A 14050-nucleotide genomic window follows, 5' to 3' on the forward strand; every position below is an offset into this window, starting at 1 on the left:
GTTAAACATATATACCCTCACTTTCCTAAACGTGTATCACAAAATCACAACCAGAGCAATATATGGACCGCAGCAAAGAGTATAGCAAATAAATGTAGTGATTAACATGTAACTTTTTTTTGTGTGTGTGATAGACACATAAGAAAAGTTTTACTTGTGTAGTAAACAATTCCAAAAGTCATTGTTACTTCACACTGATCCAAAAAGAAAAAAAGTGGGTATACTTGTTACTCTGAAATAGTTAAGGGTGGAATTCTAGGAAGAATATAATAGTACGTAATTATACTTAACGTTTTCGTGTCGACAGAATATAATTTAAACTGAAAAAGAAAACAAATTGTTCTTTTATAGACTGATATAGAAGTTATCGAATGTGGATAGAGTAGTATAAATACGTGAATCATCAATCAACGAAGGATGACAAAACAAAACAAATTAAAGAAAACTAGAAAGAAAGAAAACAAATAAAACGGTAGAGATATCAGATACCAATCTATTTTTATAGAGATGGACAATCGAGAAAAGACAGATCAAATAAGCAGAGAAGAGTTTCTTAAGAAGATAATGGAATCATTGGGACCAGACGGTGTCGCTTCAAGAACTCTCCTCGTTGGTGAAGCTGGTATAGGGAAGACATGGCTTGCAAAAGAAGTCAGCAAACGTGTTATCCGAGAAAGGTCTTCTAGGTACAATGTCCTCTGGTTACATCTGAACAAAAGGATTGAAGACGTGAAGTCCCTTTACGAGAATCTAGCTGCTCAGTTATCAATAATCTACGAGTTTGAAGAAGGCGAAGAACCTGATGAGCTTGATTATTCGTTGGAGAGCTTACAAGAGAAGGTTACACAAGTGATTAGCAATAACAAGAAGAAGAATCTTCTATTGATTTTGGATGATGAAGGAAGTATGACAACTGAAAACCATGTAATGGAAGACCTAAATCTCCGGGAGTTTCTTAATGAACACTCAACTCTTAAGCTTCTAATCACAAGAAGAGACGAAAGAGAGGAGAAAGAATCGATAACGATCAAAGTCACTCCGCTTACCGAAGACGAGTCACGGAACTTACTCCGCGGTTCTCAGGACTTACTTAAGTCATTTACCATTGAAGATTGGCCGGATCATCGAGAGATCAACGAACCTACTTTGATCTCTTGCTTATTGAGCAAGAGCAAAGGCTTACCAGCTGCGATCATTGTCTTAACCAAGTCCTTAGACAACATCAAGTCATTTTCTGCGAAACATAGAAAGATCTTTACAGAACTGATTCTATCTCCCGAGTCATTAGATGCAGCTGCTGCTTCCAAGAACGCTATAGACCGTAGCCTCTACAATCCCGTTTTGCGATTAAGTTACGAGCTGTTAAAGCTTGAGGAGACGAGCACACGTCCAGTCATTGCTTGCTTTTGGCACATCTTGGACTTCTACAAGTACTCTGGATGCGCTTACTACCGCGACCTAATCGTACACTGGATGCTTGAAGGGTATTTTGATCCAGTTAAGTCGGTTGAAAAAGCTTACCAGGAAGGACATTCCATTTTGATGGAGTTTATGAATAGAGGAATCTTGAAGATACAAGAAGACAACATGGTGGTTCCAGAGTTTTCAATGAGCAATCTATTAGATCTTCAAGATTGTGGATTCTTTGGAAGATCTTGCCTTGGATTTGACAGAGTTTACGGAGGAGACAAGAGAAAAGGTCTTGGAAAAATCATCTTAATCGATGATATGATACAAACAATTCAATCTAAGCACAAGAAGATCACGACGATTATCGCTAGCGGAAACCGTTTACGTAGAGAAGTTTCTGGAAAGTTCTTTGAGAGACCAGAGATGCAAGATCTGGAAGTTGTTGTACTCTTTGAGCCAACGTTCCAAGATCTTGTTTTGTCTTTATCTAAGCTTAAACTACGAGTACTCGTGATCAGGGATTGCGATCTTATCCAAAATATCGATGAGCTTACGGGTCTTAAAGGCCTACATGTTCTTGAAGTCTCTGGTGCAAGTTCTCTAGATAGTATTCCTGATGATTTCTTCAATGAAATGAGTCAGCTTCAAAGTCTTAACCTTTCAGGACTTGCTATCAAATCTTCTCCTTCCACAATCGAAAACCTAAACATGCTCCGTTGCTTCATCCTAAGAGACTGCTCTGAACTACAAGATCTGCCTAATTTCAATGTAGCAACAAAAAAACTAGAAGTTATCGACATTCGTGGAGCTCGAAAACTGGAGTCTTACTTCGATAGAGTTAAAGATTGGAAAGACTATAAAGGCAAAAACAAGAACTTCGCTCATCTTCGGAAGCTCGAACACTTAGACTTCTCAGAGACTCAGATCATCCGCTTACCGATATTTCATTTTAAAGATTCTACTACCGATTACAGCACGATGCCATCCTTAACCCGACTCTTGCTACGTAACTGCACAAGGCTTAAGAGATTGCCACAACTTAAGCCTTTGACTAATCTTTGGATTCTTGATGCCTCTGGTGCTACAAGCTTAGTGGAGATGCTTGAAGTGTGTTTAGAGGAGAAGAAAGAGCTTAGGATCCTTGATATTTCAAAGACAATTCTTCCAGAGTTAGCTGACACGATCGCTGATGTTGTTAATCTCAATCAGCTTCTGTTAAGGAACTGTTCTCAGATTGAAGAGCTTCCAAGCATTGAGAATCTCACGCACCTTGAGGTTTTCGACGTTTCTGGTTGCAATAAGTTAAAGAAGATAAATGGATCCTTTGGAAAGATGTCTTACCTCCACAAAGTGAATCTTTCGGAGACAAATCTTGGTGAGTTACCTGACAAAATCTCAGAGCTATCTAACCTCAAGGAGCTTATCATAAAAAACTGTTCCAAGTTAAAGGCTCTTCCAAATCTTGAAAAGCTAACATATCTTGAGATCCTCGATGTTTCGGGCTGCACCGAACTGGAGAAAATCGAGGGATCATTCGAGAATATGTCTTATCTTAGTGAGGTCAATCTCTCAGGGACTAAACTAAACACGTTTCCGGAATTGCCAAAACAGAGCATCCTCTGTTCTTCAAAACGTATCGCTCTCGCGAATTCAGCGTGTTTAGAGCGAGAAGACTGGAGCCAAATTAAGGAATGTTTAGCAACAAATTCAGATGGCTCTATCTTCTCAAAAGTAGCTCAAACAATCCACGAAAAAGACGAGAAACTTGTTCATCAAGGCGATAGATACAGAGTTCTTGATCTTGAGGTTCCTTTAGGTATAGATATCGTTGATATCAACAAACCAATGAATCTTGGTGCAGAGTTTATAGCCAAAGCAGAGTATGTTTCTATTACAGAGAATGGATCTAGAAGCGTATCTTCCATCTTCGACGAGTTTCAGATGAGATCGGTCAAAGGTTGTTGGGTAGAGAGGTGCAAGAACATGAATATTCTCTTCGAATCAGATGAACAACAAGAGAAAGAGAAACCATCATCATCATCATCATCATTGGAGAATCTTTGGATATCAAATCTTCCAGTACTAAAAAGCTTGTACAGTAACAAGGGAGGATTGATCTTCAAGAACCTTAAGAAGCTAAGCATAGATTGTTGTCCAAGCATCACATGGCTCTTCCCCGAGATTCCTGGTAACCTTGAGATTCTACGAGTTAAGTTCTGTGATAAGCTGGAGAGGTTGTTTGAAGAAGAAGTAGGAGAATTATCGAAGCTTCACAAGCTTCAGCTTCTTGATTTGCCTGTTTTATCGACCGTTGGAGCTAAACTCCCGAATCTGGTGAAATGCACGATTGTGAAATGTCCGAATTTGAAAGTTGGAGAAGATGAACTAAGGCTAGGAACAAGGGTAAAAGAAGAAATTACAGAAGAATAGCCTCACAAGTAAGTGAACCAACCAACTAACAAAATTGATTTTTTTTTTTTTTTTTTTTTTTTTTTTTTTTTTTTTTTTCTCATTAACTGAACGTTTTCTTTATGAGCAGGTCTATTGGTGTGAAACCCACACTCCTACTCAGCCCACAGAAGAAGCTATAAGAACAGTGTACAACATCATCTATCTCTGTTCTTTCATCACACGACGAGGATGAAGAATCAAAATTTCCAGTGGAAACTAATAATTTATCACCACAAATGTTGAAATAATGATCAAAGTCTTGAACTTTGACAGAAGATGTAATGCGAAAACTATAAAAAATGTTAACTTCGTGTTGTGTGATTGTGTAGTGTGTTAAAAGTAAACTCTAAAAATAATGAATAAATGAACCCGTTATTTTTGTTAAATTTGGGCTTATATTGGTTTCTAACTAAGAATTAATTGATAATTAGTGAATTGACCATATTCTTTTATATATTAATGATAGTCCCTTCAAACTTCCGACGTGGGACTTGAATTACATCCTCACAATTTATTTATAGTTTTCTCATGTTTTGATCTGCGTTGCGATAGTGATATATACACAGATAAAGAGACAAAGGGAACAATGCCATATTTATTTATTTTCACAAAAATATTTCAAATCGATTTAAGTTCGTCTCAAGCAATGAGTCTGTTCTGGCTGGGAAGGTAACTTTCTGAAAAATGGGTATTTTTCTAAGAAATTTCGAGATTGTTTGTTATCTCAGTTCTAAATTGGGTTGTGGTTTTTGAGGTTTATAGATTTCTAAGAACAATGCATCATTAAACCATTATGTTGAGAAGGAGTTTGTTCTCTCATTGACAAGAAAGAACACTTGCTTCAAACACCTTTAGTCAGAATCGTGCCTTATGCTTTGCAAAAAAGGCATTTGCCTTAGGCCACAAGAAAAAATAATCAAACACAGGCCACATTTTTATCTGTAAACTAGATAGAGCATTTTTTATGTAGTGTTTTAGGAAATTTTTGGAAACAAAACTCAACATTCACATATTTTTGTTTCTTTTTTTCCTTTACATAAGCTATTATATCTTACTCTTTAAAGTTTTTTTTAAAAATTAATAATTTTTCTTTCTTTTTATAACCAAAAAAAAATCTCTCTTAAAAATAATATATGTGAAACTCCACTTTTAAAATTTGTCTTAGGCTTCTACGGACCTTGGCACGACACTGCTTTTAGTAAACCTAGAAAAGAAAAAGAAAAAAAAAACAAATCTTCTGTCCAATTCAAGACTTTCAGATTTTTATTTTTTACGATAAAGTTTTACCTATAGTAAATTTTTTTAACTCCAATTGTAGATATCTTTCCACTCCATTTTTGTTTTGTTAAAGAAAAGAAAAAAAAGAAGCCAAATGCAATAATCTAAATTTTGGATTTTTTAAAAATGGTTCCAATATAATTTTCACTAGATATATATATATATATATATATATATATATATATACATATTTAAAGATGTCTTGATCAGTAAATTTTGAAATTACTTTTGACTTTTGTGTATTGACTTTTTATATGTGTTCATAAATCATATAATGTTGTCTTACTTATTAAAAAAACTAAAGAAGACGTCAGCCAATTATTGAGGACCACGTGTATGTGGTTAACACGTCAGCTATTTTGTTGATACGTCGTCGTTGACGAACGGAACAACATCGCCGTCAGCGACCTTCTTCTCAATGGAATTGCTTCGTCAGCTAATTTATTTATTATATTTATATGATGACTACGACAAAATAAAATATATATAATATAGAGTTTTTGAACTGATTTGGCGTGACTATGATAATTAATTTAATAAATTAATGAATGGCTACTCAATTAAAATTAAAACATTATTATTCATCCATTTATGTTAGTTTAACAGACTACTAACTTACTTCTTTGGCGTGTTTAGTTATTTAATTAAATTAAATTAATTTAATTTATTTTGTATAGATATTTTTCTCTCTAATGTTTTTATTTTATTTTAAATTAAAGCATTGGATTTTTTTCTTATTTCTGTCAAAGTTGAATCCCTTTCTCTTGTATTTTCGTCGAAGTGGAAAATTTCGATTATTCTTTTTTTTTTTTTCGGAATTCTGAGAAAAATCTGTGAGCTCATAAAATCTTCGCTAGTTCGGCAGAGAGGAATCTGCGAAAATCACCAGATTCCGGCGCCGGAGCGCCGATGAACAATCAGGTCAATTAGTATAACTCGAATGATTCTCCCGCGGAAATAAGAGTTAGATTCCGATTTCGATTTCCGTGGGGAAAAGTTTTTGTGAGCTCTTTTGATTTTTTTTTTGTTTGTTTCGTTCGTACTCCCTGGTCGGTCGAGGGACAGTGAGAAATGTCTAAGGTAGTGTACGAAGGATGGATGGTTAGGTATGGGAGGAGGAAGATCGGAAGGTCGTATATTCATATGAGGTATTTCGTGTTGGAGCCTCGTCTTCTGGCGTATTACAAGAAGAAACCTCAGGATTATCAGGTGAAAGAAAACGAACGATTGGTTTTATGAATCTTGTTTGATTTGTTCTTTGTATGAGTTGTGTGAGAGGTTTTAGCTGAAAAGATGAGTGTTTTACAGGTTCCTATCAAGACTATGTTGATTGATGGTAACTGCAGAGTTGAGGATCGAGGCTTGAAAACACATCATGGACATGTGAGTCTTGCTTTTTACCTTTTCTCTGTTATCATGTTGTTACTTGAAGTGTTTATAGATGTGTATGTGATGTATCCTATTGAGTGTTCCAATAGTAGGGTGAGAGAGGTGATGAGTAGGAGAAGAAGACTCTCTAGGAAGTAGGACTGGCTGCTAGTTATTCTTAGTTGTGAGGATTATATAATTCTGCGCAGAGTAACTGGGTAGAATAGTTGAGTCAACTAGAAATGGTTAGTAAATCTGCTCCTACTCTCTTGAGGACCAAAATCAAGCATAATATAAAACATTGATGTTCGTATGTTACATATATGATATACAATTATTGCATTAGAGAGATCATCTGAAGGTTTGTTTAAGGGCAGCCTTCTACAGCTGTTGCAATCTCTTTTTGCAAGAGAGATATAATGTTTGTTGTGAATCAGTTGATGGTTTCCCATGATTCCATGACACGTTGATTTTCTTTTATCATAACCTTGTCTGTTATATCACTTATGCCTCTACAAACTCTTTTGCGCTTTTCGGCTCGACTTTGCAGATGGTTTACGTGTTGTCTGTTTATAACAAGAAAGAAAAGAGTCATAGAATTACGGTATGTTTTCTATACTTTAAGAATAGCTAACACCGGATTTTCTGTGGTACTTGGCAATTTCACACTTTTGGGTTAGTTAATATGGAGTGTGTTTCTTGCTAGATGGCAGCGTTCAACATTCAGGAAGCCCTAATGTGGAAGGAAAAAATTGAGTCTGTTATAGACCAGGTTAGCCATCTCTGCCTGCCAGTTCCTGAATCACAAAAGCTTACTTCCCTATTATTATTTATATAGTAGTCACTGTTTAAACATTTGTAGATTGGTAGTTTATCTGATTACCTAACTATGTTTTGCATTGGTGCAGCATCAAGAGTCCCAAGTTCCAAATGGTCAGCAGTATGTTTCCTTTGAATATAAGTCTGGAATGGATACTGGAAGAACTGCTTCATCCTCAGAACATGAAAGCCAGTAAGTGCTTATTTTAAAAGATTTCTACATTACTTCTTCCAAACCGAATCAATTTTCCAACAACTCACTGGCTATAGTTTCTCCAGACTAAATCGGAACAAACTGTGTTCTGAATATTATTATCATTCATAAACATGATCTCCTTGTTATGGAATGACCATTCACATTGTTCAAATTTAAGTTGTTTGTGGCGATAATTATAAATAAACTCGAAAATTTGTCATTTTATTAGCTAAAACATATAGGAAGTAAACTACCGATCCTAATCTGGGTATGGCTTTTTCCCTAACCGGCTGCCTCAGTCATTCTAAGAATCTCAAAATTCACAAAACCAGAAGAGGCTAACAAAATGATGCATGTAGAGAGTACCCATCAGATATCATTCTTTTTGATGTTTGTCACTTTGTTGTTTATCTTTTTTTCTCTTTAATATGCATATGTTAATGCAAAAAGTATCTGCAATTCCCTTCAGATATAGTGCGCCAGAGGATGAAGAGGACTCTCGACGTAGCTTAATGAGGAGGACAACTATTGGAAATGGTTTTTTTCCGAATTCACTTATCTGTGTTTAAATCTGGTACTGCGATCCGGGCTGATCTAATCACCTCAAAAAAACTTGCAGGTCCTCCAGAATCTGTACTTGACTGGACCAAAGAATTTGATGCAGAGTTGGCCAACCAGAATTCCAACAACCAAGCATTTTCCAGGAAACACTGGCGTCTCCTTCTGTGCCAAAATGGTTAGTGGTTTTACAGAGTTTCTAGATCCTGATGCTACTTCTGAAATGCAATTTAGTATACTATGTTCTCATTGATAAACAACAATTATGATATCTTATTTGGACCTTTTGGAATCCAGTGTCTTCATTAGTTATCTTCTCTAGGAACTGGAAGATCGTTTTCAATGCAAAATCAATAGAATACTCTATTTATGGGTTCCGTCATTCCCATTGCGTCGTGATTAATTGATAGGCCTGAATTCTACAATGGAGCTCTTGAATGAAAACTTTAGATTTTCATATTGTAATTGGGTGAAATTTTCAAGTTTTCATTGGCTCAAAGCTCTTACTCTTTTTTTTGGGTTCATATTTATTTAGTTATTGCTCTTTAGTATTTGGCCGTAATCAGCTCTTGCTTTTTTACACATTTGGCAGGTCTTAGGATTTTTGAAGAGCTTCTTGAAGTTGATTACCTTGTACGGAAATGTCAAATACCTTGTTATTATTATGGCGTAATTTCTCTTTGATTACATTGTAACTTTATATAGACAAGAACCATCATTGTAGTGCTACACGTGCAGCCAAGAAGCTGTAGCAGGGCTATGAAGGCTGTCGGTGTAGTGGAGGCAACGTGTGAGGATATATTCGAGCTTCTGATGAGCATGGATGGCACTCGTTATGAGTAGGTGCTTCTCTGCCTTCTATGTTTTCTACTCATATTCTGATTATAGAAGATGGCTTGTATTTCTTCAATTTATTGCATTTAGACACTATTATTTGGAAAATTTATTAAATATTTCCTTGTGGTTTTATGCTTTTTGTTATTAATGTCGGGTCTATGTATATATGTTTCTTTCCTGAAAATAGTGTCGTTTGCCCAACACTCTATAGTATGTATCCAGAATTGTTTTATTTTTGTGTTTATCTATATCTGAAGTTTTATGTCGTTCCTATTCTATATAGGTGGGACTGCAGCTTTCAGTATGGTAGCTTAGTGGAAGAGGTGGATGGTCACACAGCAGTGCTCTATCATAAACTTCTGCTCGACTGGTTTCCAATGTAAGTTTCCCCCCGGAAAAATATTGTCTACTAATAGTTAAGCTAACAAATGTGATGATTTTTGTTCCCAATGAATTAAACCTTATCACCACATCGTTAGGAATATACCAGTATACCACAGAATTGGTTGCCCTCAAGGGCTATAGGTTTAATGCTAAGGCGTCTTTCATTTGTGTATAAGACTGGGGAAGAAAACCAGTTCAGTGTTATTATCTTTGTTTTCATTTATGATCTTTCTGTTTCCCATTTGAACATTGTTTGACTGTTTGCACGAGCTCTGTTTTATCCTGATTATGACATCAAATGGTTTCAGGATTGTGTGGCCTCGTGACCTCTGTTATGTCCGCTATTGGCGCCGTAATGATGATGGGAGTTATGGTATCTTTCTTTCCTCTTTATTCATGTAGAATCTGGAAAGGTATTTTGATATAGATTGTTGGTTATTTATTTCGCTCTTTCTGTGAAGTTGTGTTGTTCCGTTCTAGGGAGCATGAGAATTGTGGTCCACAACCTGGATGTGTTCGGGCTCATCTTGAGAGTATGTCTACGTAACTGACGTTAAGCACTTGATAAAATTCTTCGACTCTTTGATGTACTATTATGTAACCCTGTTTTTGTTTTACTTAGGTGGTGGATATAATATTTCCCCACTAAAACCTCGGAATGGGAGGCCTAGAACACAAGTGCAACATCTAATACAAATTGATCTAAAAGGGTGGGGTGCAGGCTATCTTCCAGCATTTCAACAACATTGTCTTCTTCAAATGCTGAATAGTGTTGCTGGTAAGTTCTTTCATGCTCCTTTCCACTGGTTTCCGTATGTCCTTTCAGAAAAGGAATTCCATTGGCGATTTAATATCATCCACCTTAATTCATGGTGCTGCTTATCCCAGGTTTGCGGGAATGGTTTTCACAGACAGATGAGAGAGGTCTTCCTACCCGGATCCCTGTCATGGTGAATATGGCATCATCTTCCTTGAGCTTGAGTAAGAGTGGGAAGTCTCTGCATCAGTCTGCCTTTACTCTTGATCAAACAAATTCTGTTAACAGAAACTCTGTGCTCATGGATGAAGACTCGGATGATGATGATGAATTTCAGATTGCTGAATCAGAACAAGAGGTTTGAATATCGAGCATTTTTTATTTTCAATCTTAAGCAGCATCTAGAATTGAATCGTCACTTTTGTGTATCATTTCAGCCTGAAACTAGTAAAACAGAAAACGATTTCAAGAAACCAGGTGAGCACCCTGTTATTTAGTATGAAAATGCTACTTGAGCCAATTTAGATATCTAATAGCAATGGTTTTTTGTGCGATTTGAAACTTCTGAAGAAGAACCTGCTCACGACATTGATCTGTCATGCTTCTCGGGTAACCTAAAGCGCAATGATAATGAAAACGCCCGTAACTGCTGGAGGACATCTGACGGGAACAATTTCAAAGTTCGGGGCAAGAGTTTCGGTGGAGATAAAAGAAAGGTTGCTAAATTTGTCGTCTTATTAATTAAGAATAGGTTCTTACTTCTTACATCCAACTAACTTTTGTTTCTATACATTTAACACCATACGGAAGATACCTGCTGGAAAGCATCTTATGGATCTCGTTGCTGTTGATTGGTTCAAAGACAGTAAAAGAATGGATCATGTTGCTAGACGCAAAGGCTGTGCAGCACAAGTAAGATACACAAAGCACCTTAATTTTAGTTACCTAAAGGAGAGATTTTTCCACTAAACCTTCAATATTCTTCCCATGTTATTCATTAGCTTTTGGATGAATCATAATCACTTAGAACGATTATTGAGCCTTTTGATACACATGTTCAGGTTGCTGCAGAAAAAGGTCTATTCTCAATGGTGGTAAATGTTCAAGTAAGCTTTGCCCATCAACTATTATTAAGATTCCGAACATTGTGTACAAACCACATGGTCATATTTATATAGGTGTAAAACCGGTATTTAAATAGGTTCCAGGATCAACACACTACAGTATGGTGTTTTATTTCGTGATGAAAGAACTCGTACCCGGGTCCCTCTTGCAACGATTTGTGGATGGTGATGATGAATTCCGAAATAGCAGGTTAAAGCTTATACCATTAGTTCCTAAGGTATGTTTATCTCTTTGTGATTACTGCTGCAAATTTATAGAGATTCTATAGGAAGTCGATTTCACGTATAACTCAATTCTATCCCAGGGCTCATGGATAGTAAGGCAAAGCGTGGGGAGCACCCCATGTCTCCTTGGGAAAGCAGTGGACTGCAACTACATCCGTGGCCCGACATACTTAGAAGTGAGCAGACCCATCAATGTAGTTTATAAATTTGCCTCTCGAACCAATAATAACACAAATACTTTATCTTGTGTGATGTAGATTGACATAGATATTGGCTCATCAACCGTTGCAAATGGGGTCCTTGGCCTCGTTATTGGTGTAATCACCTCTCTGGTTGTGGAAATGGCTTTCCTTGTACAGGTAATTTTATCTAGAAACTACTGACCCATATAACATTTGGATTTGCTCAGGTAGCTTGGGTTATTATTTATGCATACAAATCATGTTGGATTTTGCAGGCAAATACACCGGAAGAACTGCCAGAGAGGCTTATTGGTGCAGTCCGGGTTTCGCATATAGAGCTCTCTTCGGCTATTGTTCCGAATCTGGAGTCAGAATAAAAACCCTTCAGAAATTACCCATCAAACTTCATATATAAGTTCTCACATTAACTGTTTGGTGGTTCTTTGGAATAATATTCTTTATCTCTGTCTTCTCTTCTTTTCCATTTGCCTTTGTTTTAATACATCTTTTTTTTCTTCTTCTTCTCTGTAATGTCAAATTATAGTGGAAAAATAGTTTGTTATATATCTTATTTACAGTGCGTCAATATTGTAATGCGTTGCCTGATCTGTGTAAAACTTACACATATCTATCCATTCTAAACATAAAAAAAAAAAAGCCGTTAATTTGCTATGCATCCAAGAGATAATATTTTTTTGGTTAAAAAAAAATAAAATTGCATATGTGCCTACCATTTAGTACCATTCATGCCTATGCCTCTAAATTTCTTGCTTCTATTTGCATAACACAAAAAAAATATATGAAACTTTTTAAAAAAATCCTATTTCCCTTGTATATAATCTTCTAATTTATTCTAAACAAGACATGTAATCTTCTAGTTAACGAAATCAGTTGTTTTTCTTACCGACTGCTCTGACTTAGTGAAGATGGTGTCTTCACCTTCCGAGTGGCCAGCTTTTATGTCTTATTTGGAGGACATACAAGCCGATAGGGAGAAGTTTGTTTCTTTTGCTTTGGTCTATATCCCTCGTTCTCAGAATGGTAAAGCGGATAATTTAGCATGACGAGTTCGTACAGTTCCGCACTTAGTTACGTATGTAAACAATATTCCTTCGTTTTGGCTTGTTTAAGCCATTCTTGTAAGCTGTTGTCAAAAAAAAAAAAAAAAAATCTTCGGTTTTCTATTTGAATGGGAAAGAAATCCTTAGCAATAAAGGGGAAAAATAAACTCATGGTTCTAAGGCAATGTCTCAAATCACATCGATAAATACATGTGAAATTTGTTCTTCTTTTATTCATCAAACATCAACCATTCTCTTGCAATATCCGACATGACTAAATCCTTTCAACTCTCCGTCACCGTTCTATGTATTGTCACCCTTCTATGTATAGGTTTGTATTTAAAGATCATCTAATTTCCTACATTAACAATTCAAGCTTCTTACGTCAACTATGAGTCATGACAGTTAGATATCTAGATTCTATATTTTTATTTTTGAATTTCGTAATAACTAGTTCAATTATTTTATGTTAGAGAATTTGAGGTAATTCTCATGTTTCGTAATTCGTACTACCATTTTTGTTATGAAGGTTGTTCATGCGCTAAAAAAAGGAAAGTCATTCACTTAAAACATCTACAATCAAGAACATAGTTGTTGTTTTTTTTCAATTTAATATAAGAAACTGAGGATTTATATATGTGTGTTTTAACCATGCATTACTGTAATATAGGGATGGCAATGGGACAGAGAATGGTACCCGTACGTTGTCATGACATGCTAACATGGGGAGAGTGTACACCCCTCAACTGTGCCTTTGTATGTATACTCAAGAGACAAGGCAAGGGTGGTTGCATTCAAGCATACGACAGTCGCCCCGCTTGCGTCTGCTATTATACTTGCTTACGCCCCGACCCTAGCTCTTAATTAATAGTATTCTTGTATTTCACTAATGAAAAACCATCATCAACTCATATTTTTATATCTTATATACTGTAATAAAACCAACCTTCTAGTAAAGTTGTGAAAAAACTCTTACTAATACAATAGATAAAGTCGGTTCATCCTGGTTTAGAGTAGTACTTTGCCACTCTAACGTTTGGAGTCTTGTTCAATGACGACCGATGCATGTGCCAACATCTTCGAAGCATTGGTTGGGACATTGAGAGCCTAAACAAGTCTTATCTGCCAAAATTCGAACCAAAACATATATAGATCCTGTTTCCGAGTTCTTACTTATATACTAGACAACATTTTGAAGCCTTTCCTGAGAAGGTCCTCATATCTAAATTTTTTCCGATGATCTTGACGTGGTATCTAATCGAAATTTGCATCCATGCATGGTCGAATATATACATTGGCTGTACTGAGATTTAGCATATCTTGAATGATATAATTACCAACCAATGAAACTTTAGGATCAAACTCAATAGTAATAAAAATGATTTTCCGTGATCCGTGGC

General features: G+C 36.1%; 2 protein-coding genes and 1 pseudogene across 8 annotated transcripts; all 3 read left to right on the forward strand.

Moving 5' to 3' along the window:
- The first annotated feature begins 415 nt into the window (after positions 1-415).
- On the forward strand, positions 416-4247 carry LOC104718413 (putative disease resistance protein At4g19050). Its single transcript, XM_010436164.3, has 2 exons — positions 416-3848; positions 3950-4247. Exon 1 carries the CDS (start codon positions 508-510, stop codon positions 3838-3840), a length of 3333 nt encoding a protein of 1110 aa, XP_010434466.2. The 5' UTR covers positions 416-507; the 3' UTR covers positions 3841-3848; positions 3950-4247.
- Positions 4248-5654: 1407 nt separating this feature from the next.
- On the forward strand, positions 5655-12175 carry LOC104718414 (protein ENHANCED DISEASE RESISTANCE 2). 7 transcript variants are annotated; one of them, XM_010436165.3, is made up of 22 exons: positions 5655-6348; positions 6448-6522; positions 7058-7111; positions 7214-7279; positions 7416-7519; positions 7992-8059; positions 8142-8258; positions 8673-8713; positions 8819-8919; positions 9201-9296; positions 9610-9674; positions 9763-9834; positions 9924-10079; positions 10190-10416; positions 10496-10535; positions 10629-10774; positions 10869-10970; positions 11120-11164; positions 11260-11400; positions 11488-11583; positions 11665-11766; positions 11865-12175. In XM_010436165.3, exons 1-22 carry the CDS (start codon positions 6211-6213, stop codon positions 11964-11966), a joined length of 2154 nt encoding a protein of 717 aa, XP_010434467.2. In that variant the 5' UTR covers positions 5655-6210; the 3' UTR covers positions 11967-12175. The 7 variants fall into 7 exon arrangements, with proteins under 7 accessions (XP_010434467.2, XP_087326366.1, XP_087326369.1 ...); XM_087470240.1 differs by having other exon boundaries at positions 10632-10774; XM_087470243.1 differs by having other exon boundaries at positions 5845-6348; positions 7221-7279; positions 8819-8923.
- A 745-nt stretch (positions 12176-12920) lies between these two features.
- Positions 12921-13514, forward strand: LOC109126830 (putative defensin-like protein 139 pseudogene; annotated as a pseudogene).
- The last annotated feature ends 536 nt before the right edge of the window (positions 13515-14050 follow it).

The sequence above is a fragment of the Camelina sativa genome, chromosome 10 (assembly GCF_030686135.1).
Source record: "Camelina sativa cultivar CO46 ecotype springtype chromosome 10, ASM3068613v1".
Classification (NCBI taxonomy): Eukaryota; Viridiplantae; Streptophyta; class Magnoliopsida; order Brassicales; family Brassicaceae; genus Camelina; species Camelina sativa.